This window comes from Suncus etruscus, chromosome 3 (assembly GCF_024139225.1).
Source record: "Suncus etruscus isolate mSunEtr1 chromosome 3, mSunEtr1.pri.cur, whole genome shotgun sequence".
Classification (NCBI taxonomy): domain Eukaryota; kingdom Metazoa; phylum Chordata; class Mammalia; order Eulipotyphla; family Soricidae; genus Suncus; species Suncus etruscus.
Window position 1 is genome coordinate 17,011,363 of NC_064850.1, and position 27,758 is coordinate 17,039,120.

Below are 27,758 nucleotides of genomic sequence, written 5' to 3' on the forward strand. Positions count from 1 at the left end.
CTAATTGGGTCCTGGGTGTGTGTGTGTGTGTGTGTGTGTGTGTGTGCATTTAAAAACTACTACCATGGCTTTTACAACTTCTAATTAAGTCCTGAAAACGATTAAGTTGTGTGTTTGGGGTGTGTGTGTCTGTGTGTGTTTGCATTTCCACGGCTTTTCCAAGTTCTAATTAAGTCCTGGTATGAAGGCTAATCCGATTGTACTTTAAGGACAAGATCAGAGCTTTAGGGCTTCAATTGAAGTACTGGGGAGAAGGCCTGAGTTTCAGCCCATCCAATCTGAGTAGCAGGTAGAGCCAGGACCCTGCTTTTCCGGGACCCCAACTCCCAGCAGCGAGCGAGCGAGCCATCCTGGGCAGCCTGCATCACCTCGCCGGAAACCTTGACCTCAAGATGGCGCCGCGCGGTCACCGGCTCCAATGGGCTTCAACCAAAAAAAAAAAAAAAAAAAAATGGCGGCCGGCTTGGCTCCGAGCCTCTCTAGCCCTCCGCTGGGACGCCAATACTTCTCTATGATCCTCCGCGCCGCGCCGGGCGTGGATGGGTGGGTGGGTGAGTGGGCGGAGCTTGCCGAGGGAGGGAGTGGACTCTCTAACCTCCGACGTCTCCTCGATCGCCTGGGCGCCGCGGTGCACGCCGGGTAAGAGGAAGCCAGCCTCGGAGCAGCTTCCCCGCGCAGCGCGAGCGCGAGCGCGGCGGCGGTGTTGGTGGCCTGCGGGAGAGGGCGTCGCGGAAGCCGGGTGTCCCGGTGGTGGTGGTCGCAGGAAGCCTCGAAGCAGTCGCGGAGCCCCCCAACTCGCTCGCCGGGTGCCCGGGGGGGGAAGAAACAGCCGCGAAGACGGTGCCGCCGTTTCCCGAGCAGCGGCGGGTGAGTGAGTGGGAGTGGGAGTGGGAGAGCGAGCGGTGGGGGGACCCGGATGTCGGGGGGAGGCGAGGCGGTGGGGGTGGGGAGGGACCCGCAGGGGCACCCCACCCCGCGCCGCTCCGCCCCGCACGAGGCCGCGGCTCGGTCGCCTCACGCCCGAGGAGGCCGCGGGACCCCCTTGGGCCCGGCCGGGCCTCCCCGGCTCTCGGCGCCTCTCCTCAGCCCGGCGCACTTCCGGTCCGCGCTCCTCCGCCCCCTCGTGGAGCACTTCCGCTTCGCCCGGCCCGGCCCGGCCCGGCCTGGCCCGTCTCGGCCGCCCGCCGCCGGTCCCGGCCGCCTTTCGGCCGCCGCGGCCTCCCCCGCCCGCGCCGCCCGCCCGGTGCATTGTGGGGCCGCCGCTGCCCCGCGGACCTGTCGGAGTCGGAGTCGGAGTCGGAAGCTGTTGTCGGCTTGAGCCCGCCGCCGCCGCCTCTTCTTCCATTCATTCGCTCGCGCCCGGCTGGCGCCCCCGCTCTTTTCTTTTTTCTTTTCTTTTCTCTCCATTCTTCTCTCTTACCCTGTGAGGATGGTCTCTTTATGCAGGTGTCAGGGATTCTGCAGTTTCTTTCTCTCCTTCCCTCCTTCCTTCCTTCCTTTCTTTCTTTCTTTCTTTCTTTCTTTCTTTCTTTCTTTCTTTCTTTCTTTCTTTCTTTCTTTCTTTCTTTCTTTCTTTCTTTCTTTCTTTCTTTCTTTCTTTCTTTCTTTCTTTTTTTCTTTCTTTCTTTCTTTCTTTTTCTTTCTTTCTCTCTTTCACTCTTTCTTTCTTTCTTTCTTTCTTTCTTTCTTTCTTTCTTTCTTTCTCTCTCTCTTTCTTTCTTTCTTTCTTTCTCTTTCTTCTTTCCTTCCTTCCTTCCTTCCTTCCTTCCTTCCTTCCTTCCTTCCTTCCTTCCTCTTCCTTCCTTTTGGAACTAGTAATGGCTAAATACACACGCAAATAAAAACAATTTTTAGGGGCCGGAGAGATAGCATGGAGGTAGAGCGTCTGTCTGCCTTGCATGCAGAAGTCCGGTGGTTCGAATCCCAGCATCTCATAGGGTCCCCTGAGCGAGCCTGCCAGGAGCGATTTCTGGCGTACAGCCAGGAGGAACCCCTGAGTGATGCCGGGTGTGACCCCAAAAAACACACTCAAATTTTTTTTTTAGAAATGCATCCTGGGAGTCGGAAAGTTACTAAGCAGCAGTCGGTCTCCCTGGTGGGCCCAATGGAACTCTTCCTCCTCCTCCTCCTCCTCCTCCTCCTCATGGGCTTTATTTATTTGTTTGTTTATTTGGCATGAAATGAAGACTCCGATTTCCCCGAAAAGGAGGAGGGAAGGCAGGAAAGTCTCTGGATCCCAGTCTCGAGTTCTCTCGTCCTTCCCCAAGTCCCTGGGCAGTGAACAACTCTTGTCTTTTAGGGAGTTGAGGTGACAGCGCGGTGGAGATGGGACAGTTTGTGGTTTGGGGTGGGATCTTGGGAGGTTTTGATGGGAAAGCGGTCGTGCCCCCCCATCCCCCAAATTTTTGAGAAACGCTTAGGAAGACGGTTCAGAAAGTTGGTTCAAAAAATTCCTCAAGTCGATCGTGAACGGTTTGGTTTTTTTTTTTTTGTTTGTTTTGGGCCACACCCTGTGACGCTCAGGGGTTACTCCTGGCTATGCGCTCAGAAGTTGCTCCTGACTTCTTGGGGGACCATATGGGACGCCGGGGGATCGAACCGCGGTCCGTCCTAGGCTAGCGCAGGCAAGGCAGGCACCTTACCTCCAGCGCCACCGCCCGGCCCCTTTTTTTTTTTTTGATTTTTGGGTCACACCCGGCAGTGCTTAGGGGTTATTCCTGGCTCCAGGCTCAGAAATTGCTCCTGGCAGGCACGGGGGACTATATGGGGCGCCCGGATTCGAACCGATGACCTCCTGCATGAAAGGCAAATGCCTTACCTCCATGCTGTCTCTCCGGCCCTAATCGTGAACGGTTTTGCTGATTGGATTTGGCTTAACATTTAATGAAATGCCTTGTTTTTGTTTTTTTTTCCCCCCCTTCATCTGAAATGAGGGTTGTAATGGGGTTCCCCTCCCCGAAAGCTCTTGGGATTGGAGGGAGGAGGGGTCATTGAGGAAAACGGTCCTGTGCTGTCTTACTACATACAGTACCTAAATAATAGCGCTGATGCATACTACTAGTGTGTAAGAATTTCCAATGGCAGCATGAAAACTTAGCTCTAGTTTAACTTCCAATAGACTGAATAGATTTTAACAAGTTAAAGATAATTCCTTTCTGTTTTGTTTTGGGTCACACCTGGCTGCGCTCAGGGCTTTCAGGCTTTTCCACTTAGAAATCAGTCCTGGTAGGCTTGGAGTGGGGGACCATATGGAATGGACAGGGATCCAGCTCGGGTCGGCTGCGTGTAAGGCAAACTCGCTAACCTCTGTGCTATCGCTCTGTCCCCCAAAGTTAGTCCTTAAAGTTTCTCGTTGGTGTGTTATTGCTGAATAGAATTATTATAATAAGTGGAAATGGCCCTTGGATTGGTAATCTCAGGATATTTGTAGTACTTGCAGCCCACTTTGTTCCTTGGATAATTTTTTCTTTTTCTTTTTTTTTTTTTTTTTTTTTTTTTTTTTGTTTTTTTGGGTCACACCTGGCAGCACTCAGGGCTCTAGGTAGGCTCAGAAATCGCTCCCGGTTGACTCGGGGGACTATAAGGGATGCCGGGATTCGAACCTCCATGCCATCTCTCCGGCCCCTCTTTTTATTTTTTTTTAAGTTTTTGGGACATAAGCAGCTATGTTGAGGTTACTACTGGCACTACTCTCAGGAATTACTTCTGGCAGTGCCCAGTGGACCATATGGGTCTTCCAGGATCTATCCAACCTGGGGTGGTTCTCCTGCAAGGATACTTTGTTGGCTTGTTCTGTCCCCCTACGCCACATAATGTAGCTTCTTAAACCTTAAAGTGAGAGTAATAAATTCACATTCAGTTATTTGGAAGAGTACAGAGAGAATGTTTGTTGAAGGCTTACATAAATAAAAGTATAACATGTGAATTGGTATTTAATCTTGGGGTTACCAGCTTATTTTGACTTCCAAGTGAATTTAACTCCCTTTTGAATGGGAGGTTTCTAAAATAGTTTGGGAAGAATTTTATTTGTATTGTCTCACTGTTGCACATACAGACTTTGGGGGGGGCACCCTAGGGGTGCCCAAGAGTTAGTACAGTCAGGAGTCTGGGGACTTTATGGGATAGCTCCTGCCCCTCAATATACATGCCTTGTGTTAATGATTCTTGATTTTTTTTTGGTTTTTGGGCCACACCCGGCAGTGCTCAGGGATTACTCCTGGCTGTCTGCTCAGAAATAGCTCCTGGCAGGCACCGGGGACCATATGGGACACCGGGATTCGACCCAACCACCTTTGGTTCTGGATCGGCTGCTTGCAAGGCAAACGCCGCAGTACTATCTCTCCGGGCCCTTCATGGGGCTCTTTTAACTTGGGAACTAGCTGAATTTTTGTTAGTCTTTCAAATACATGCCATGTATTTAAACATTTTCTTTTGATTTTTGTTTCATACTTGGTGGTGATCAAAGGTTACCCCTGGTGATGCTTAGTGGAGCATAAGGGGTGCTGGAGATTGAGCTTGGAATGGCTAATGCAAGGCAAGTAAGTGCATCTTACACACTGTACTATCTCCACTGTACTCTCTCCAGCACCATTTCTTTTTCTCTTTATTTTTTGCCACACCTGGCAGTGTTCAGGGGTTACTGCACTCAGGAATCACCCCTGGCAGGCTCAGGAGACCATATGGGATGCCTGGGGTTGAACCCAGATTGGCCACATGCATGCAAGGCAAACTCCATACCTGCTGTACTATTACTCAGGCCCCAATATTCGTTATTAAAAAAAATTTTTTTTTTTGGTTTTTGGGCCATACCCGGTGACTCTTGGGTTACTCCTGGCTATGCACTCAGAAATTGCTCTTGGCTTGGGGGACCATATGGGACACCAGGAATCAAACCATGGTTCATCCTACGCTAGCGTGGGCAAGGCAGATGCCTTACTGCTTGCACCACTGCTTTGGCCCCTATTCTTCATTTTCTTTTTTTTTTTTGGTTTTTGAGCCACACCCGGTAACGCTCAGGGGTCGCTCCTGGCTTGGGGGACCATATGGGACGCCGGGGGATCGAACCGCGGTCCGTCTCCTAGGCTAGGTCCGTCTCCTAGGCTAGCGCAGGTAAGGCAGGCACCTTACCTCCAGCGCCACCGCCCGGCCCTATTCTTCATTTTCTTTAAATTTGATTTTTCAGGGGAAAAAATTCACTCTTATTATTTTCAGTAATCATTACTGATATTTTTCTTTTTTGGGGGGGCACACCCTGCAGCGCTCTGCCAGACTCTGGAGACCATATGGGATGCCAGGGATTGAACCTGGATTCGTTTTGGGTCTGCCATATATAAGGCAAATGCCCTATCGCTGTGCTATTGTCTGGCCCCGAAGCAAAAATTTATTTTTTATTTTATTATTATCATTGTTATTTTTGTTTTTTTGGCCACAGCCATTTGACGCTCAGGGGTTACTCCTGGCTATGTGCTCAGAAATCACTCCTGGCTTGGGGGGATCATATGGGATGCCCGGGGATCAAACCGCAATCCATCCTAGGCTAGTGCTTGCAAGGCAGATGCCTTACCTCTATTTTTTTTTGGCCACATCTGTTTGATGCTCAGGGGTTACTCCTGGCTAAGCGCTCAGAAATCGCCCCTGGCTTGCGGGGGGGACTATGGGATGCTGGGGGATAGAACCGCAGTCCTTCCTTGGCTAGCGCTTGCAAGGCAGACACCTTATCTCTAGCGCCACCTCTCTGGCCCCAACCTCTAGTGCCACCTCTCTGGGCCCCTATTAATATTTTTTATTTGTTTTTGGACCCCATTCCTGTGGTGCTCAGAACTTAATCACGACTCTGTGCTTGGAAATCAAACCTCGGTTGGCCACATACAAGGGGAAGTACCCAGCTCGCTGTTCTACTGCTCCAGCCCCTGAGCTTGCCATACATGCAGCTGTCCTGGGTTCAAACATTACATGAGTACCACCAGGGGTAATATCTGAATGCAGAACCAGTAGTAATCTCTGAGCATTGCTGGGGGGTAGCCCTCCAAAAAAGGGGAAACAAATGCATAGCACTGCCGAGATTGATTCCTGAGCACTTTTGGGTGTACCCACTCTAAGGAAAACTTAAAATAAGATATTCTTTGAGTCAGAGCAATAACACAACGTGTCGGTATTTGTCTTGCACATGGCCTATCTGGGTTTAATGCCTGGCATCCCATATGATCCCTGAACCTGTCCCTGTGCACTGTCCCTGTGGCCCCCCCCACCCCCCATGGACATTCTTAGGGTGCATGCATGTGTACCTGAGAGAAGCATCTATTGTAGAGATTGTTCTTTCATGGTGCCAGAGGTTGAATCGAGGGCCTCATACATACTGGGCAAGTGGTGTATTGCTAAGCATATTTTTATTTTTGTGGTGGGTGGACTCAGTTCAACAGAACTTTGGGCTTATTCCTGGCTGACTTGGGTGACAACCATATGGGGTGCTGGAGATCAAATCCAGGTCAGCTTATGTGCAAGCATAGTGTTCTGCCCTCTGACATACATTTTTATCTAAATTATTTGTTATCCTCCTTTTTTAAAGAGGCCTCAGCTAGCAGTGCTTAGGGGTTACTTCTGGCTCTGCACTCAGGGACCATAGGGGATCAAGCCCAGGGTTGGCCACATGCAAGGCAAGTAAACGGCCTACCTGCTGTGCTATTGCTCTGGCCCTTGTTTTTTTTTTTGTTTTTTGTTTTTTGTTTTTTGTTTTTTGGGTCACACCTAGAGGTGCTCAGGGGTTACTCCCTGGCTGTCTGCTCAGAAATAGCTCCTGGCAGGCATGGGGGACCATATGGGACACCGGGATTCGAACCAACCACCTTTGGTCCTGGATCAGCTGCTTGCAAGGCAAACGCTGCTGTGCTATCTCTCCGGGCCCTCTTTTTTTTTTTTTTTTAACCTTATTTATTGGGGAAGGGGTTGTTCTGCTCAGTAGTTATTCTTGGCTGTGTTCTCTTGAGACAACGGTCACCCATATCACGTGTAGGGTAGTTTACCCTCAGTGCTATTCTTACCCCCAGTACTGTACACCAGTCTGAATACCAAACACACGAGGTATCTTTGTAGTCCATAAAATCATCCGTTTTCACTTCATTGAGTTTTGACAAAATGGCATAAATGTATGATTACCAGGTCATACAGACTATGGCTATAGTAGGTACTTGTTTTATTACTTTGTGCCAAAATTTTGTATTTAGCGGGTAAAAATGAATCCTAATTAAGACAGGGTCTGATATTGATAAGTATGGGGATGGGTGTGGTATACACTATCAAATCCAGGTAAAATGTGTTTTGAATGCTATATTAGTCAATTTCAGTATTAGTAAAATAATTCATCTCTTTCTTAAACCCTGATATAAGCCTTCAGAAATTGGCTACCTTTGGGCCCGGAGAGATAGCACAGCGGCGTTTGCCTTGCAAGCAGCCGATCCAGAACCAAAGGTGGTTGGGTCGAATCCCGGTGTCCCATATGGTCCCCGGTGCCTGCCAGGAGCTATTTCTGAGCAGACAGCCAGGAGTAACCCCTGAGCACCGCCGGGTGTGACCCAAAAACCAGGAAAAAAAAAAAAAAAAAAGAAATTGGCTACCTTCAAAGTTTATCCAGAATTCAACAACTTATTACCACTTCCATCTGTTTCTGGCCATCCTCTCGTTTGGACTATTATAGTAGTATCTTGCTTCTATTCTTATTCTCCAGTTTTACCTTACACAGTGGCCAGTGATACTGTAAAATGTAAGTCTAAAGCTTTCAAATGTTTCCATCTCTTTCGGAGTAAAATTTAAAACCTTTGCTGTCCTTCATAAAGCCCTACACTTCTGAACCCCTCTCCAGTAGCATTCAGATTTTGACTCCAACTTTTCTGGCTTACATTGTTGCTCCAGCTGCTGGTCTTGCTACTTCTACTTCATACACACTTCAGACTTTGTGTTTGCTGTTACCTTTACTTGAAATCCTGCTGTTGTATATGATAGTGCTTTCATCCTCAAAATGCTTTCGATTCTTGTTTTTTTTTTTTTTTTTTTTTCCTTTTTTTGGTTTTTGGTTTTCAGGTCACACCCGGGAGCACTCAGAGGTTACCCCTGGCCCTACGCTCAGAAATTGCTCCTGGCAGGCTTGGGGGACCATATGGATTGCTGGGATTCGAACCACAGTCCTCTGCGTGCAAGGCAAACTCCTGACCTCCATGCTATCTCTGGCCCCTCGGTTCTTTTTTATCTTTTTGTTTTTGTTTTTGGGTCACCCCTGGGTTTTTGGGTTACTCCTGGCTATGTGCTCAGAAATCGCTCCTGGCTTGGGGGACCATACGGGACACTGGGGATTGAACCGAGGTCCGTCCTAGGTTAGTGCGTGTGAGGCAAATGCCTTATCATTGAGCTATTGCTATCGCTCCAGCCCCTTTTTTCATCTTCTTGATGACTTTTTTTTTTTTTTCCGGCCACACCCGTTTGATGCTCAGGGGTTATCGCCCCTGGCTTGGGGGGACCATATGGGACGCCGGGGAATCGAACCTCCGGTCCTTCCTTGGCTAGCGCTTGCAAGGCAGACACCTTACCTCTAGCGCCACCTCGCCGGCCCCCTTTTTTTTTTTTTTTTTTTTTGCTTTTTGAGCCACACCTGGTGACGTGACGCTCAGGGGTTGTTACTAGTTATGCGCTCAGAAATCTCTCTTTTGGGGGACCATATGGGATGCTGGGGGATCTAACCGTGGTCCATCCTAGTTTAGCACATGTTTAAGGCAAACGCTTTACCGCTTGTGCCACTGCTTTGGCCCAGGGACCTGACTTCGAAAGCTCTCCTTTGCTTGTTTTTTCCCTGCTTCATTCTGTAAAGTGCCTATAGATATTTTAATTTAAAAATTTATTATGCAGTATTCTAGTTTATCAGTGCTATATGCAAAAACTAATACATTTTGTTTGTTATTATAATAGTTTATTCTATGATTTCACATGTAAATATATACAATCTTATGATGTAATACTTGGTTGAGGTGTCCTAGTGATAGTACAGTAGGTAGTGTACTTCCCTTTGTGGTGCTGATCCGGGTTTGATCCCTGGTACCACGTGTTTCCTGAGTCCCTCCAGGAGTGATCCCTAGCTCAGGAAAAAAAGTGTTGATGTGCTCATTTTAAGATGAGATTGAATTTTGGTTTTGGGCTATACTTATCAGTGCTCAGAAGTGACCCTTGGCAGTGCTTGGGGGATCCATGCTGTGAATTGATCTGGGGTTGCCGAAAACTCCATCTTTTTTTTTTTTTTTTGGTTTTTGGGCCACACCCGGCATTGCTCAGGGGTTACTCCTAGCTGTCTGCCCAGAAATGGCGCCTGGCAGGCACGGGGGACCATATGGGACACAGGGATTCGAACCAACCACCTTTGGTCCTGGATAGGCTGCTTGCAAGGCAAACACCGCTGTGCTATCTCTCCGGCCCCGAAAACTCCATCTTTAATAGAGATGTTTTAATGATTATTATAAAGGTCACTGTAGAATTATTAGTATTTGGTATATCATTAATATTTACAGTATTAATTAATTTATAACATATTGATATTATAAAGGTCATCATAAAGTTCACTGAATTTCCATAAGAAGGGTGTGGTTTTAGAGGATATGAATAATATCCATAATAGGGGCTGGAGTGATAGTGGTAGGGTCAGCCTTGCAGCTGACGGACCTGGGTTCAATCCCCAGCATTTCTGGGTGTGGCTCCAAAAAGCTGAAAGAAGAAAAAAGAATATCCATAATAAATAGCTTATCGCTTTTATTTTATTTTAGTTTTTTTTTGGTTTTTGGGCCACACCCGGCGTTGCTCAGGGGTTACTCCTGGCTGTCTGCTCAGAAATAGCTCCTGGCAGGCACGGGGGACTATATGGGACTCCGGGATTTGAACCAATCACCTTTGGTCCTGGATCGGCTGCTTGCAAGGCAAATGCTGCTGTGCTATCTCTCTGACCCCTTTATTTTAGGTTTTTAGGAAGCCACACCTAGTGGTGCTTAGGGGTAACTTCTAGCTCTGTACAGGACTCTTGGTGCTTGTGGAACCACATGGAATTCCAGGGATTGAGCCAGGTTGGCTGCTTACCTGCTTACACTTTGGCCCCATTAGCCCCAAAGGTCCTCTTGAAATTCAGCATTTGAATAAGCAAGCTTTGAACAATTGCTAATTAAGGGAAATCTGGGGACCTTAGTGTTATGTTAACACAGCAGGTAGGGCATTTGCCTTGCAAGCAGCTGATCCAGTTCTGTTCCTGGTATCCCATATGCTCCTTTCCCATTCTGCCAGGAGTAATTTTTGAGTGCCATCAGATGTGGCTCCCTCCTCTTTCAAAAAGGAAGAAATACTCATTTTTATTTTTTGGGTCACACTTTGTGTTCAGGTGCTGTTCCTGTCTTGGGTGCTTGGTGGCCAGGCATTGGGTGGGGGGAGAGGGAAGGGTGTCCCTAGAGGCAGTGCTCAGGAAATCATGCAGTATGTGGAATTGATTTTGGCCCCCAGCATGCAAAGCATTTGCACTATCCCTGTGAGCAGTCTCCTCTGCCTGAAAAGAGAAATACTTTTACAGAAAATTATGAGTAGAATGACCATGCTGTATAAACTAAAATTAAGCATAATGATTTTTGATATAATGATAATTGATTTTGGGCCACACCCAACACTGTTCAGGGCATCCTTCTGATTACACTCATACATTTTTGGTGGTGCCAGGGAATGTAACCAGGGTCAGTGAGATGCAAGACAAGTGTCTTAACCCATGTATTGTCTCTTTCTGACTTTAACAATTTCTTTCTGTTAACTTTCTAACAGAATGAATTGTGTATTTTTTTTTTGTTTTGTTTTTGGACCACGCCCGTTTGACGCTCAGGGGTTACTCCTGGCTATGCGCTCAGAAATAGCCCCTGGCTTGGGGGGACCATATGGGACCGTCCCTCCTATGCTAGCACTTCCAAGGCAGACACCTTACCTGTAGCGCCACCTTCCTGGCCCCGAATTGTGTATTTTTAAAAACATAATTTAAATACCAAGACCATAGTTTAAAACATTTCTTGTAGCTAATATTTGGGAAAATGTGACTCTAAAGAATTGATGACTCAATTTTTATATCTAATTAGAGTTTAGGTAGTAGGTCATGCTAGCATAGACTTTGGCACATGGTAGCTAATAGATTTGTTTAATGAGGTCCTCAGTTGTTTACTGATTTATTTGATTTATTTATTCAACAGGTATTAATACCAACTGCCCTCCTAAGAAAGTGCTGAGATAGAGTATTATAATGATAATGCAAGAACTTCTGTAAGTAGGACAGTAGCCCTCTTTTCTTTAAAAGGAGATTATTATTAGCATCTCCCTCTATATAGAAGTCTTATTTATGGGCAAAAGGTATTACCAGAATTGGAAAACTCATATTTACAGTCTTGTGGGGTTTTTTTCTTTATGAAATTTTTGGCAGCTACTTAATGTATTAAGCATTTTTATAATCTTTGCTAAGTATGTGAGATCAGAGGAGTTTACCTGTAAAGCTACTAAATTTTAAATGTACTGTGGTTTTGAAATGGAAGTTAAGAGTTTATAGAATAAAGCAATCTCTAGGAAGTGTTGGGATAATCTGGGGTGGAACTGGGGAGTGAATGCTTCCTGTTTTATCAAATAATAATTCCTAGATGTTTTGAGTAGGAGTTTGTTTTCGGAAAATGGCTCAATAGTCCTAATAAGTTTTGAAGTCTTTTGTCCTAATAACGCAAAAGAAGAACAATCTAGAGGAACAGCAGTGAGAACAAAAGACATGCCTCCTCCTATTTTTTTCTTTTTGGGTCTCCCTTGGTGTTGCTTGGGTGCTGCTATTATCCTGGCAGTTCGGAACCATGCAGTGTCTGGATTGAATACTGACCTCCCATATGGAGAGCATTTGCTCCAGTTCTGTGATTGTTCTTCTAGGGCCAGAATGCCATTACCTACCCTTGCCTGTCCTTTTTTCCCTCCATCTCACCTTCCCTTCCTCCCTCCCTACTTCCTTTCTCTCTTCTGCCTGTTCAAACATGTGTTTGCTGCATTGCAAATCAAGTGCCTATTTACCTCTAATATTAAGGCTTACCGGCAATATACTATTTTAAATATTTAAAAAACTAGTGCAAATTTAGAGGGTTATTCCTGGCTATGCGCTTGGAAATTACTCCTGGCTTGGGGACCATATGGCACGCCGGGGGGATCGAATCATGGTCCCTCCTAGGCTAGGCAGACAGATGTCTTACTACCTCTTGTGCCACTGCGCCAGCCCCAAATTTGGAGTTTTCTTGTTTTGGTTTTTGGGTCACACCCGGCAGTGCTCAGGGGTTACTCCTGGCTAAGCGCTCAGAAATTGCCCCTGGCTTGGGGGACCATATGGGACAGGGTTGGGGGAGATAGAACCGTGGTCCTTCCTTGGCTAGCGCTTGCAAGGCAGACACCTTACCTCTAGTGCCACCTTGCTGGTCCCGAGTTTTTTTTTTTGTTTTTTTTGTTTTTTTTTTGGTGGTTTTTGGGTCACACCCGGCAGTGCTCAGAGGTTTTTCCTGGCTCCGTGCTCAGAAATTGCTCCTGGCAGGCACGGGGGACCATATGGGACGCCGGGATTCGAACCGATGACCTTCTGCATGAAAGGTAAACACCTTACCTCCATGCTATCTCTCCGGCCCCTAACCCGAGTTTTCTTAAAACAAATTGTTTAACATTGATTTACTCCAATGATGGTGAAATTGGTAGGAAAGGGCATACTGATAGATTAGTGATGGGAATATAAATTTTTTGTTTGTTTTTGAGTCTCATCCTGCTGCACTCGAGTTACTCCTGGCTCTGCCCTCAGAAGTAACTCCCGGCAGGCTTGGGGGACCGTATGGGATGCTGGGATTTGAACTGTGGTCCATCCTGTATTGGCTTCATGCAAGGCAAACTCCTTACCGCTGTGCCTATTGCTCCAGTCCCGGGAATATAAAATTTTACACTTGGTTTTAGAGGAGGAATTGGAGGTACATTGATACTAATCTGTATTATAGAATTATTAGCACAGCTGCAAAAGAGTATATGGTCGATGTAACCCAGAAAATTTAATGTTATTTGTAAGAATTAAAAAGTGGTGCTAAGGGGCCGGGTAGGTGGCGCTGGAGGTAAGGTGTCTGCCTTGCAAGCGCTAGCCAAGGAAGGACCTCGGTTCGATCCCCCGGCGTCCCATATGGTCCCCCCAAGCCAGGGGCGATTTCTGAGCACATAGCCAGGAGTAACCCCTGAGCGTCAAATGGGTGTGGCCCAAAAACCAAAAAAAAAAAAAAAAAAAAGTGGTGCTAACCGACAACCAACAGTATTGATAGTTGTTTTATTTCTATTACTGCATTTTAAAGAATAGAACTTGATAAATTAGCATGAAGAGATGATAATAATGAGGGAGAAAAGCACGTAACAGTATAGTATGATTATATTGTTTGCAGAAAGACAAATGATTATACATTAGTTTGTATATAGAAAGATATTTAGAAGAATACAGCGATATATACCAAACTTGGGATTAGGGGGCGAGAAAGTGGAAGACATGCACTTTTTACCTTCTCTCTTCTAAAGGGTGAGTAAAACAATGTATAACACACACAAGAATATATATAGAGGAAACATTACTTTTTTGTTGTTTTATGGGGGTCTTTTAGGCTACACCCAGCAATGTTCAAAGCATTACTCCTGGCTCTGCACTTGGTCACTCATGGCAGTTCTCAGGGAACATATGGGATGGGAGCATAATGGGAATAAACCAGAGTCAGCTGTGTGCAAGATGAGAGCCCTACCCACTGTACTATTTCCTAGCCTCAGAAAAACATTTTAAGAGCTCCAAATTTTCCAACTTTTGCAGTTTAAGAACTAGGTAGAAGAATATTTTCTAATGTCTAACAGAAATATCTCCTGTTAATGAAATCACTGGTTTAATAGCATCACTAGTAGGAGAGCAACCCAACTTAATTTGGCTGGTTTTTAAGTTGGTGTACAGATTCTTTTAGTATATCCTAACATTTTTCTACTTTTCTCAGTAGTTAATGAAAATGTTAAAGTTGGAGCCAGAATAGTCTTTTAAATGCTTTTTTTTTTTTTTTTTTTTTTTTTTTTTGGTTTTTGGGCCACACCCGGTAACGCTCAGGGGTTACTCCTGGCTATGCGCTCAGAAGTTGCTCCTGGCTTGGGGGACCATATGGGACGCCGGGGGATCGAACCGCGGTCCGTCTCCTAGGCTAGGGCAGGTAAGGCAGGCACCTTACCTCCAGCGCCACCGCCCGGCCCCCTTTTAAATGCTTTTTTTTTTTTTTTTTTTTTTTTTTTTTTTTTTTTTTTTTGGTTTTTGGGCCACACCCGTTTGATGCTCAGGGGTTACTCCTGGCTATGTGCTCAGAAATCGCCCCTGGCTTGGGGGGACCATATGGGACGCCGGGGGATCGAACCGCGGTCCGTTCCTTGGTAGCGCTTACAAGGCAGACACCTTATCTCTAGCGCCACCTTCCCGGCCCCCTTTTAAATGCTTTTAACAAATTTCTTTTAATAATGCCAGAGCATATGATAGAGTTCAGTGTGTTCTGTATTTACAAAACTTAAATACTAGTCTATGGTTTTTGATTTAATAATGAACAAGACATTTATTTTTTGTTTATATTTTGGTTTTTGGGCCACATCCAGCCGCATTCATGGGTTACTCCTGGCTATACACTCAGAAATAGCTCCGTGCATGCTGAGGGACCATATTGAATACTGGGGATTGAACCTGTGTTGGTCCTGGGTTGGCTGTATGCAACGTAAACTTAGCTGTGTTATTGCACCTGCTAAAGCATTTATTTTTTTATTTTTTTTATTTTTGGTTTTTGGTTTTTGGGCCAAACCCGGCCATGCTCAGGGGTTACTCCTGGCTGTCTGCTCAGAAATAGCTCCTGGTAGGTACGGGGGACCATATGGGACACCGGGATTTGAACCAACCACCTTAGGTCCTGGATCGGCTGCTTGCCAGGCAGTGCTATCTCTCTGGGCCCTAAGGCATTTATTTTTTTTAAGAATAGTGATTTTTCTGGGCCCGGAGAGATAGCACAGCGGCGTTTGCCTTGCAAGCAGCCGATTCAGGACCAAAGGTGGTTGGTTCGAATCCCGGTGTCCCATATGGTCCCTCGTGCCTGCCAGGAGCTATTTCTGAGCAGACAGCCAGGAGTAACCCCTGAACACCGCCGGGTGTGGCCCAAAAACCAAAAAAAAAAAAAAAAAAAAAAAAAAAAAAAAAAAAAAAAAGAATAGTGACTTTTCTGTTCTGTTTGTTTGTTTTGGGCCACACCCAGTGATGCTCAGGTGGGTTTACAACTGGCTCAGAAATCGCTTCTGGCTTGGGGGATCAAACTAGTAAAATTTTAGTATCATTTTGTAAATGTGTATGTTAAATACTGGATCAGCTGCCTGCATCACAAACGCCCTACTGATGGGCTATCACTGCGGCCCCGAATAGTGACTTTTCTCGTTGACACACATAAAAATGTTTTTAATGATTATTGTTTGACCCGATAGCCTGGTTTTGTCCTTGAGAAACCTACCAATATCGAGTCAATAACTACTGTGTAACTGCAAATAGAGTTTTCAGGGTGCTGATGTGTATTTTAAAAAATGCATCAGAACCCTTAAAAACCTGCTTGGTTTAAAAGATTCATTTATGTTTAGTATTTAATTTTTTGATGTTAACTGAACCTCAAAATTTCTTTCTTCCTTTATATGTATTCCCATATGATTGAAGGAGTCTATCCTGAACTTAGATTCTGTACATTTTGGGAACTTATTTTAGAAAAGATCTAAGTTTTAAAAATTCTGAATGGACAGACAGAGAAAAGAGGGTCTTTGCCAACTCCTTTGGGTAAGAAAACTTTAGAATTTTGCAGATACTCTAAAAATGAAGGTCAACTAACCAAGCTATCAATTTGTAAGGTTTTCAAATAAAATGATTTGTCATGATTTCTTTCTTTAGACTGCTGCAGTAAGAATGTCTTTCCCCCCACATTTGAATCGTCCTCCTATGGGAATCCCAGCACTCCCACCAGGGATCCCACCCCCACAGTTTCCTGGCTTTCCTCCACCTGTACCTCCAGGTAAATGTTTGGATGCTTTTTTTTAAATTTTTGGTTATTACAGTATTAGGTCTAGGAAAATAATACGTATTTGGTAGTAAAATTTTAGTATCATTTTGTAGATGTGTATGTTAAATACTTTACTTTTTGTTTTTGTTTTTTTGGGCTACACCTGGCTGTGCTCAGGGATTACTTCTGGCCCTGCGCATAGAAATCACTCCTGGCAGGTTCAGGGGACCATTATGGGATGCCAGGAATCAAATCCGAGTCCATCCCGAGTCAGCTGCATGCAAGGCAAATGCCCTACCACTATGCTATTTCTCTGACCCCTGTTTCTAAATAGTAGTAGTTTCTGGGAGGGGTCTTGCAGGTAAGGTTACACGTAATATCCGGGGTAGAGTCAGTTTTCCTCTATCAAAGATACTTATGGGGGAAGATTTAGATTTTTTTGTGAAGCAAGATAGCTTTTTAGAAAGATAATGAGAGGGGCCAGAGCAGTGGCACAGCAGTAGAGCGTTTGCCTTGAACATGGCTGACCTAGGTTGTACCATGGTTTGATTTCCCTGGCGTCCCAAATGTTTTCCCAAGCCAGGAGCGATTTCTGAGTGCATAGCCAGGAATAATCCCTGAGCGTCACTGGGTCTGGCACCCCCCTAAAAGAGCAATGAGAGGTGAGGAGAGAAGTTTGTGTTTAAGAGAGAACGTAGGCTTAGTGTGATTATTTTTCTAGAATATAATTATTTTTTTTTTGTTTTTTTTTTTTTTTGTTTGTTTTTGTTTTTGTGTTTGGGCTACACCCAGCGGTGCTCAGGAGTTTCTTCTAGCTCTGCTCTCAGAAATCACTTCTGGCAGGCTTGGGGGACCATATGGAATGCTGGGGATTGAACCCAGGTCTGTCTTGGGTTGGCTGCCTACAAGGCAAATTCTCTGCCACAGTGCTATTACTCTGGCCCCTAAAATATCAATTTAAACATACAAAATTTGGGGTTAAATCATAGCTTAGCAAATGGAAAAAACTATGCTGACAGCTTGAAGAACTGGAAGAGGGGTCAAAGCTAAAGCTATGGTTCTTGCTGTGCATGTAGCCAACCCTAGCTCAATACCTTGATTCCTTAACCCCCAACACCCTGGTGTGAATGCAGAGCCAGGAGTAAGCCCTGAATTTCACTGGAGTTAAAAAAAATCTTGAAAACATGGGGCTGGAGATAGTACATTGGATGATAAAGGGCATTTGCCTTGCATGCTGGCATTGATCCTCAGTACCCAAAAGTCCCTGTGCCTGCGAGAAGTTATGAGCATAGCAAGAAGCAAGCCCTTAGGGCTGGAGCAATCACGCAGTGATTGAGGGCATTTGCTTTGCACATGGTCGACCTGGGTTTGATCCCAGCAATCCTAAAGGGTTCCCCAAGCATGCCAGGAGTAACGCCTGAATGCTGCCAGGTGTAGCCCAAAAAACAAAGGGGGCAATAAAAGTAAGCCCTCAGTACAGCCTGGTGTGGCCCAAGAAACAAACAAAAAATCTTAAAAACAACAAAAAGGGCTATTCTGTATGCTAAAGACCCTAGTTTGACCCTCAATACTACATGACTCTTGACCACTGCTGGGTGGAGCACTGGTGACTTCCCATTACTGCTTCATACTCTGGTGGCCCCAGCAAATAGGAACCTGAGCAGTACTGTGTCCCTAGAACTGGGCAGTCAGGCTTATATAATAGCTGAATTAGGAATTGCCTGGGTATTGCAGAGGAGGCGCTATTGTACACCCAGTTGCAGCAGTAATACAGAAGGTGTAGGTAGGGCTTTTGTATTTCATGCAGCTGACCAGAGTTCAATTCCCAGTATCCATTAGGGCTCCAAGGCCATCCAGGAGTAATTTCTGTGTGCAGAGCCAGGAATAACCCCTGAATACCGCCAGGCGTGGCCCCTGTCTCGAACCCCCTTCAATAAACAACCAAATACCCCGGGGTCGGAGTGGTGGTGCTAGAGGTGCTAGAGGTTAAGGTGTCTGCCTTGCAAGCCTAGTCTAGGACAGACCATGGTATGATCCACTGGCGTCCCATATGGTCCCCCCCAATGGGTGTGGCCCAAGAAACTTAAAGAGCAATCAGTGTCTATTCTTTCGGAAAGCATACATAGTTGATAAGTAAGGCTGTAGTTGGAGGGTATACACTACATACTTCTGTGTACTACACCGTATGCTTTTTCTTCTGGGAGGTTTTAGGTTTAGCCAGTGGTACTCAGTGATTACTCCTGATTCTGTGATTGAGTCCTTCCTGGCAGTGCTCAGGGGACCATGTGGGATGTCGGGAATTGAACCCAGGTCAGCTGCATACAAGCAAACATCCTACACACTTATACCACCAGTACTTTTTGTTTGTTTTTGTTTTTGGGCCATACCCGGTGACGCTCAGGGTTTACTCCTGGCTGTCCCCTCAGAAATCGCTCCTGGGGGCTGGGCGGTGGCGCTAGAGGTAAGGTGCCTGCCTTACCTGCGCTAGCCTTGGACGGACTGAGGTTCGATCCCCCAGCATCCCATATGGTCCCCTAAGCCAGGAGCGACTTCTGAGCGCATAGCCAGGAGTAACCCCTGAGCGTCACCGGATGTGGCCCAAAAACAAAAAAAAAAAAAAAAAGAAATCGCTCCTGGCTTGGGGGACCATATGGGACACCGGGGATCGAACCTAGGTCCGTACTAGGTTAGCTCATGCAAGGTAGACGTCCTACCACTTGTGCCACTGCTCTGGCCCCATTATACTAGTATTTTTTTTTTTTTTTGGTTTTTTTTTTGGGCCACACCCGGCGGTGCTCAGGGGTTACTCCTGGCTGTCTGCTCAGAAATAGCTCCTGGCAGGCATCGGGGACCATAGGGGACACCGGGATTCGAAACAACCACCTTTGGTCCTGGATCGGCTGCTTGCAAGGCAAACGCCACTGTGCTATCTCTCCGGGCCCTATACTAGTATTTTTAAAATTTGTTTTGGTTGGGGCCCATATCGTGTTCCATGGTTGCTCCTGGTGGTGCTGAGGGGATTGTGTCAGGGATGGAATCCTGTCTGCCCACAATTAAAGCACTTGCACTAATACTTTTTTTTGTTTGTTTTTTTTTCGGGCCACACCCATTTGATGCTCTGGTTACTTCTGGCTAAGCGCTCAGAAATTGCCCCTGGCTTGGGAGGGGACCATATGGGACGCTTGGGGTGTTCCTTGGCTTGCAAGGCAGACACCTTAACTCTAGCGCCACCTCACCGGCCCCATTGCACTAATACTTGGTGCTTTCTCCTAGGGAACTTGATTATTTATTTATTTATTTATTTTTGTTTTTTGGGTTACAGCTGGAGGTGCTTTGGCTTATTCCTAGCTCTGTATTGAGGAGTTACTCTTGGCAGGCTCGGGGGGACCATATGGGTACCAGGGATTGAACCTGGCTCTGCTGGATGAAAGTCAAACACCCTACCTGGTGTATTATCGTTCATTTTTAATTTAGAAGTGTTTTGTATGTAAGTTGTTTTAGAGATAAACCTGACATCATTGCTGCATTACCTTGGAATGTGAGGTATTTTATCAGTATCATATTCATCAATCTAAATGTTTCTATTATATATGTGATATTTGCGAGGCATGTAGTTGATGTAAGTACATAATTGTTCATAGAATAATTGTTTATTTTTTAGGAACCCCAATGATTCCTGTACCAATGAGCATTATGGCTCCTGCTCCAACTGTAAGTATAATTTGAAGGAGGAATTAGGCTTTGGGAAGTGCTACTGTTTGTTTTGGATTTCTTTATATTTTTTGGGATGCCATACCTGGCAGTGCTCAGGGTTATTTATTCATTTTTCTGGGGACCATATAGGATGTTGGGGACCTGGGTTGGCCACATGGAAGACAAGTGCCCTATCAGCTTTACTATCTTTCCAGCCCCTCTTTATCTTTTTGTTTTTTTTCTTTTTTGGTTTTGAGTCACACCTGACAGCACTCACAGCCTTACCGCTGTGCTCTCAGTCCAGCCCCTCCTTTTTTTTGGGAGGTTAGCTTTTATTTTCTCATCTTAGTACTAGATGAGTCTGTTTCCAATTTCTTAAACAGAAAAGAAAGAGAATGTAGGGAATGATCCTAGCAGAATTTTTGTTGTTTGAGGTTTTGATTATACTTGACAGTGTTCATGGCTATTCTTCCAGGCTTTTGTGCTCGGGCTTGCTCTTGAGTCTTGGGAATACCTGAAACCTGTGATGCTGGGTTTCAAACCCAGGCTGCCTGCATTAAAATCTGTACCCAGGCCATTCAGCTCTTTTTCTGGGCGTCAGAATTTGGGACAGATTGGGCCTGCCAATCATTTTTGCTCAGGGCTCTAGATTGGCTTTGTGCTTGCTTAATGATCACTCCAGGCAGTGCTCATGTAGCCCTTTGTAGTTCTGGGGCTTGAACCTGGTTTGGCTGTCTGGCTTCCAGCAGAAACTTTAATTAAAACCATTTGTTTTGGGGCTGGAGCACTAGCATGGTTCCCCAAGCCTACCAAAAGTGATTTCTGATGGCAGAGCCAGGAGTAACGCCGAGCACTTCCCGGTGTGGCCCAGAATCCCTCCCCCAACTTTGTGTTGATGCTCAGCTAATACTCTAGGTCTAGGGTCACTTGCTGCTCCTCACTCAAGAATCCTATGCTCAGGGTGGTCCATGTGGCTTGGGATTGAACCTGGGCCAGCTTTTAGCAAAGTGAGTGTCTGACCCATTGTACTAGCTCTCTAGACTCTAAACGTTTAAATTTTGAGATGAAATTAACACTGAATTAACGAATGCCTTTCTAGGTTGAACCTTCAAGTTTCTTAAAGCTCTTTTTTTTCTGTGGGTTTGTTTTTTGTGTTTGGGCCCCACGAAGGCACTCAGACTTACTCCTGGCTCTGCGTTCAGAAATTGCTCCTGGCAGGTTTGGGGGACTATATGGGATGCTGGGATTCGAAGCACTGTCCATCCTGGATCGCCCTGCCATTGTGCTATCTTTCCGGTCCCCTGTTAATATATTTTAATAAAGAATTGCCCTTTGGGACCTCAGAGATAGTTCAGTGGGTAATCAACTTGCCTTACAACCTGGGTTCATTTCTCATCTCTGACATTGCCCAGGCATTGGCCAAAAAGGTAAGAGTACATCCTGAGCACTGCTGGGTATGGCTCATACTCTTTCTTTTATCCCATCTTATTTGCTAAATTTTGGCATTGGCCAAAAAGGTAAGAGTACATCCTGAGCACTGCTGGGTATGGCTCATACTCTTTCTTTTATCCCATCTTATTTGCTAAATTTTCTCTTTTAATTGTTAGGTAGAACGTTCGAGCGGAGTTGAAGGGGATGCCTGTTATTTTTCAGTGACTATTCCTGCTCTTTACTTACTTAGGAGTGACACTTGGCAGGGCTGGGTGGAACTCTGCTGCTAGTGATTTGAACTAGGGTCAGCAGGATGCAAGTCAGTTAATTGCAAATACTTTATCAGCTGTACTGCCTATGAGTTGTGAGAAGGGAAGGGAATGTCTTTTTTAGGAAAAGGAAGGTGGAAACTACTTGCCTAATATGCTACTGAAACTAATTTGGTTCCCAGCACCACAGATCCCCTAAGCACAAAACCAAGAATAACGTTTGAGCACAATCCCCTAAAACCAAAAACAGTACGGGCTATCTTCTGTAAGGTGAACTATTGAGAAGATACAAATTTCTCAAGATTTTGTGCTTGAAACACCTGTTGGACATTTTTGGAAATTGCAACATGACAGCTACTCCTTTTCTATATTTTAGTGTTAGAAAGAGGTAGAACCTTGGCTTGGGTAAACTACTCCTGTCACTACTATATTCAGTGCTGATATGTATGATATACTAAATTCAGTGCCATATTTAAAGATGAGTGGCAGTTCTTTCTCCTAACATTGAAAATTATAGAGGGAAGTATCAGAAACACAGCTGAAGAGGGAAGGTGGGGGGCTTGTGAGCTTCCCCAGCAGTGCTCAGGGGCCCTCAGGGCCATTTTCCAAGATTCCTTGCCAGTTCAGCCTGACAACTCAGTGCTAGGTCTAGAGGATATAGTGCTACTTGGAACCTGCTGTTTTCGGCAATACCCTGACAGTGCTTGGGGACCGTGTAGGTTGGACACATACTTAACACATACTTCCTAGCCCTCTGTGATCTTTCCAGATCCTGAGAGGGTATATTTTTGTGCCTGGGAAGTGCTAGGGGTATTGTGAATATTTCTCATAAGGTGTTACTTCTGTTTTACATGTTCAAGAGTTACTTCTTGGGCCGGAGAGATAGCATGGAGGTAAGTCGTTTGCCTTTCATGCAGAAGGACGGTGGTTCAAATCCCTTCATCCCATATAGTCCTCTGTGCCTACCAGGGGCGATTTCTGAGCATAGAGCCAGGAGTAACCCCTGAGCGCTGCCGGGTGTTACCCAAAAGCCCCCCCTCCCCCCCCAAAAAAAAGTTACTTCTAGCTCTGCACTCAGGAATCACTCTAGAGCCAGGGGTCTCACTCGCAGCCCACGGGCCGCAAATGGTCCTCCATACAACATTTTGTGGCCCTGCCCTAGAGGAATCTTTTTTTGTTTTGTTTTGTTTTAGTTGTTTGGGTCACATCCCCCAATGTTCAAGGCTTACTACTGACTTTGCACTCAAGAATCACCCCGACTTTGCCCCCTGTGGCCCCCAGGTAAATTGAGTTTGAGACCCTGCTGACACTACTCAGGACCGTATGGGATCTTGGGGATTGAACCAGATCAACCACATGCAAAGCAAAAGCTTTTATCTCTTCATGTACTATATGCTCTGTCTGCTGTACTATTATTACATTATCTCTCCTGCTCCTGGCGTCATATTTTAAAGACAATGCAAATTTCTTGGTTTAAACTGAATATGAATTTGACCAATAAATCTTTAACTTGTTTAAAAAAATTAATGTTTGGAAATTTTTTTGTTAAAGATTACTGAAATTATGAAGATTATTGATAATTGCCTTTATGCTAATACAAAATTACAGTTGTGAGGAAACTTCTGGATATGTTTACGAATTTTCGCCTTTTTGGGAGGGCCCCCACACAGCTCTATTCCAGGCTGATTCTTGCTCAGCACTCAGAGCTGACTCCTGGTGGGCTTGGGGGGACCAAATGGGATTCCAGTGATGGAACCAGAACAGCTGCAGCAAAGCTGCCTAGTGCTGTTATTGCTCTTACCCTGTTTGAGAATTTTTAAAATTTATTTATTTTTGTTTTTTCGGGCCACACCCGTTTGATGCTCAGGGGTTACTCCTGGCTAAGTGCAGACACCTTACCTCTAGTGCCACCTCGCCAGCTTTTTAATTTATTTTTGAGCTATACCCAGCCAGCATTGCTCAGAGGTTATTCCTGACTGCACTCAGGAATTACTCCTGACTGCTTGTGGGACCATTTGGGATGGTAGGGATTGAACCCGGGTTAGCCACATACAAGGCAAATGCTCTACTCACTGAACTACTGTTTTGGCCTTATTTAAGAAATTTAAAGGGGCCAGAGTGATAGCACAGGGGTAGGGTGTTCGCCTTGCACCCAGCTGACCTAGGACGGACCGCAGTTTGATCCCCTGGCGTCCCATATGGTCCCCCAAGCCAGGAGCGATTTCTGAGCTCATAGCCAGGAGTAAGCCCTGAGCATCACTGGGTGTGGCCCAAAAAACAAAGAATTTTAAATAGATTATGACTTAAAGTTTTTTGAGGGGGCTTGGAAGAGCTCATATCTTGTGGTGTTCAGGACTTAATGCACTCAGACTCATTCCTGGTCAAACTTGGGGAAACATGGTTTGTGGGAATTATCGAACCTAGATTGACGTCATGCCAGGCATAGTACTTCCTTAGTATGATTTCTCACCCCACAATTTTCTTTTTTCTTTTTCTTTTGGTGGAGGGTGCATATCCAGCAGTAGTACTTAAGGGCTATTCCTGACTCTGTGCTTAGGGGTCACTCCTTGTGGTGCTCTCAGGAGAGAACCATATGTTGTGCAGAGATAAATTGTACCAAGAAAGGTAAGAAAAGGTCATCTTACTGTCATAAGTCAGTTTGCACTAATGAAAAATTTTACCTGCTTTAGTATCTTTATGTAGACTATTTAATAATATGCTATATGTTTATCACTTAAAATTATTATTTTAAGCCTAATAAATATGAAATTTAATTGCCAGATTGAATTTTACTGTTTTTGTTCACTGTAGGTTTTAGTACCCACTGTGTCCATGGTTGGAAAGCACTTGGGAGCAAGGAAAGATCATCCAGGCTTAAAGATGAAAGAAAATGACGAAAATTGTGGTCCAACTACTACTGTTTTTGTTGGTAACATTTCTGAGAAAGCCTCAGACATGCTTATAAGACAGCTACTTGCTGTAAGTTAAACTTTATTTTATTTTTTTTGTTTTGGGGCAACACCTGGTGGCACTCAGGCTACTCCTGACAGGCTTGGAGGCCACATGGGTTGCTGGGGATCAAAGCCAGGTTGGCCACATGCAAGGCAAACACACTACTCTATATGCCATAGCTCCAATTCCCAAGGACTCATTTCTTTTCGAAAAGTTTACCTCTACTTAAAGACATATACTACATATAGTAGCTACTTACAAAAAAGTTATTAAATGTAAGATTATGGAACATTGTATGTTGTGCAGTGTCATCTTTATACAGGGGCATGCTTATTATCTCTATTCTTATAATTTATTACAAGTTTTGTCGAAATAAGCACCTAATATATGTCCTGCCACATGGTCACGAAACGGTTACCACACTTGAATTTCTGGATGATAATGGTTAATGTAAAATTAGTAATTTAAGCTGTACGATAAATACATCAGATAGGGCGTTTGCCTTGCTTGCTTTTAACCTTGGTTTTCATCTCTTGCAAACCCATTTGCTTCCCTGAATTTGCCACGACTGATCTTTGTATTAGAGCCAGGTGTAAACCCTGAGCACTGCTGGATATGGCTCAAAAGATAAAAACCAAAAAATGCTCATATTTCTTAAATGTCACAGTAACATCTGTAGTATATTTTTGTGATCTAAAGAAGGATCGTACATTCCATTTAATTATTAACTCTTGGCAGCTTTATAGTATGATTTTCTTTTACTCCTGGTTCTACACTCAGGAATTTATTCCTGGCAGTGCTTAGGAGGTTATATGGTGTGCCTGGGCTAGAATAGAAGCTGGATCAGTTGCATGCGAGGCAAGCATCCTATCACTCTGTTTCTTCACTGGTCCCTCTTTTAACAGCTTTAAGTAGATTTAAAATGTTTTTTGGTAACATATTTACAGAATTAGTTTTGTTTTTGGCAATACCCAGAGGTGTTGTTCAGGACTTAGTCTTCGCTCTGCACTCTGGAATTACCCTTGGTGGACTCTGGGGGAACCATATAAGATTCTGGGGATCAAACCTGGGTTGGCTGCTTGCAGTTGTCCTGCTTGCTGAACTATTCTTAACCTTGTTTAATCTTTGTTTATGGGGCAATACTGTAGGTATCTATATTCTGGCTCTGCTCTCGGGGATTTCCCTGCATTTAATTACTTTAAACAATGTGGTTACATGTTCATAATACTATTGGTATTTCCCCCATAGTTAGAAAGTTGTGTATGATTGAATTTGAGTCATGTACTGTTCAACACTGTTCACCGGAGCATTTTTTTCAGCGACCAGTACCCCCAGTTTCCTCCTCCTTCTGCCTCTGGCAGACATTTTTCTTCTCTTTCTCCTTTTTCCAAATTTTTGGGCATTGATCTTTTTTTGTTTGTTTTTGGCTTTTTGGGTCACACCCGGTGGCTCTTGGGTTACTCCTGGCTCTGCTCAGAAATCGCTTTTGGCAGGCTGTGGGGTGGGTGGCACAGGGACCTTACGGGATGCTGAGAATCAAACTTGGGTCCTTCCCAGGTTGGCCATGTTCAAGGCAAATGCCCTACTGCTGTGCTATCTCTCGAGCCCCAGCATTGATCTTTTTTAATTCTAATTAAGTCTCTGTAGAGAATATCTCCATTTTACTGACTTTTTTTGGGTTTTATTTTTGAGTCAATTTGGCTCTACTCAGGGCTTGCCTTCTCTACCTCTGCATTCAAGGATCACTCCAGATGGCAGTCAGGGACCTTAAGGTTTGCTAAGCAGTGGCATGGAGTGGTAAGGCATCTATTTGTCTTGCGAGCGCTAGCCTAGGACAGATCGTGATTTGATCCCTCGCCATCCCATATGGTCTCCCAATCCAGGAACTATTTCTAAGTGCATAGCCAGGAGTAACCCCTTCATGTCACCAAGTGTAGCCCCCCCAAAAAAACAAAAAACAAAACCTGATTGGAAGAATGCAATGTACAGTCCTGCCTGCTGTACTTTATCTGTGGTCTAATATGAATTTTATGTTATTTGTCCTTTAAGTATGATAATGGTTTTGTTATTATGTAGCAGAATGTTTATAGGCCCTATCAACTGTACTTTCTCTCCAGCCCCAGAATTTGTTTTTTGTGTTTTTTTGTTTTTGTTTTTGGTTTTTTGGTTTTTGGGCCACACCCGGTGGTGCTCAGGGATTACTCCTGGCTATCTGCTCAGAAATAGCTCCTGGCAGGCACGGGGACCATATGGGACACCGGGATTCGAACCAACCACCTTAGGTCCTGGATTGGCTGCTTGCAAGGCAAACACCGCTGTGCTATTTCTCCCGCCCAGAATTTGAATTTTGTTTGCTCACTTTGGATTCAGTGAGAAGTTATTTTGTAAGAATAGTTGGTGGTGCAGAGACATGTGATTTTTGCTACATTTTCTTTCTTTTTTTAGTTTTTGGGCCACACCTGGTGACACTTAGGGGTTACTCCTGGCTATGCGCTCAGAAATCACTCCTGGCTTGGGGGACCATACGGAACACGGTGAGGATGGAACCGTGCTCTGTCCTAGGCCAGTGTCGTGCAAGGCAGACCTCTTGTACCACCGCTCACTCTGGGCCCTTATGCTACATTTTCTATGATGTTATTTAAGTTTAATTACATTTTAGTTGGTTAGATCTTTCCATTTGTAGGGATTTCTTTTCTTTTTTTTTTTTGTGGTGGTGGGGTCTTTTTTTTTTTTTTTTGTGAAAAGGAATCTGGGGGCTGGAGAGATAGCATGAAGTAAGTGTGTTTGCCTTGCGTGCAGAAGGATGGTGGTTCGAATTCCGGCATTCCATATGGTCCCCTGATCCTGCCAGGAGTAACCCCAGAGTGCTGCTGGGTGTGACCCAAAAAACCAAAAAAAAAAAAAAATCTAGTTTTTAATTAGGTGTGTGGAGATTTGGAAAATTTCAGTATGACTAGCTGTTCGCTGCTCTTTCATCTGTATAGAAATACAATTATTTTCATCATAAATGAGTTTGTTTTGTGAAGGGGTACTGATCCTTTTTCTGGTTTTGTTTTTGTTTTGCTTTTAAGAAATGTGGCTTGGTTTTGAGCTGGAAGAGAGTGCAAGGTGCATCTGGAAAACTTCAAGGTAGGTAATATTTTCCCACATTTATTGAGATCTTTTAACTGGTACATTTTTTACTTTTTGCCTGTTTCATTTTTACAATTTTGTTTTCCATTAGTTTTATGACTGTAACTGTAAATCAGATTAATGAGATGACAGGTTGGAGAGACAGTACAGG

At 44.8% G+C, this 27,758-nt stretch overlaps 1 protein-coding gene across 1 annotated transcript in view; it reads left to right on the forward strand.

Moving 5' to 3' along the window:
• Window positions 1-767: 767 nt before the first annotated feature.
• The window catches only part of RBM25 (RNA binding motif protein 25), a 61,533-nt gene continuing 34,542 nt past the window's right edge, over window positions 768-27,758 (forward strand). The window contains exons 1-5 of the mRNA XM_049770349.1: window positions 768-867; window positions 16,022-16,142; window positions 19,792-19,841; window positions 24,335-24,502; window positions 27,547-27,604. Coding sequence (XP_049626306.1) covers window positions 16,037-16,142; window positions 19,792-19,841; window positions 24,335-24,502; window positions 27,547-27,604 — 382 coding nt within the window. The 5' untranslated portion in view covers window positions 768-867; window positions 16,022-16,036. The remainder of the gene's footprint in view (window positions 868-16,021; window positions 16,143-19,791; window positions 19,842-24,334; window positions 24,503-27,546; window positions 27,605-27,758) is intronic.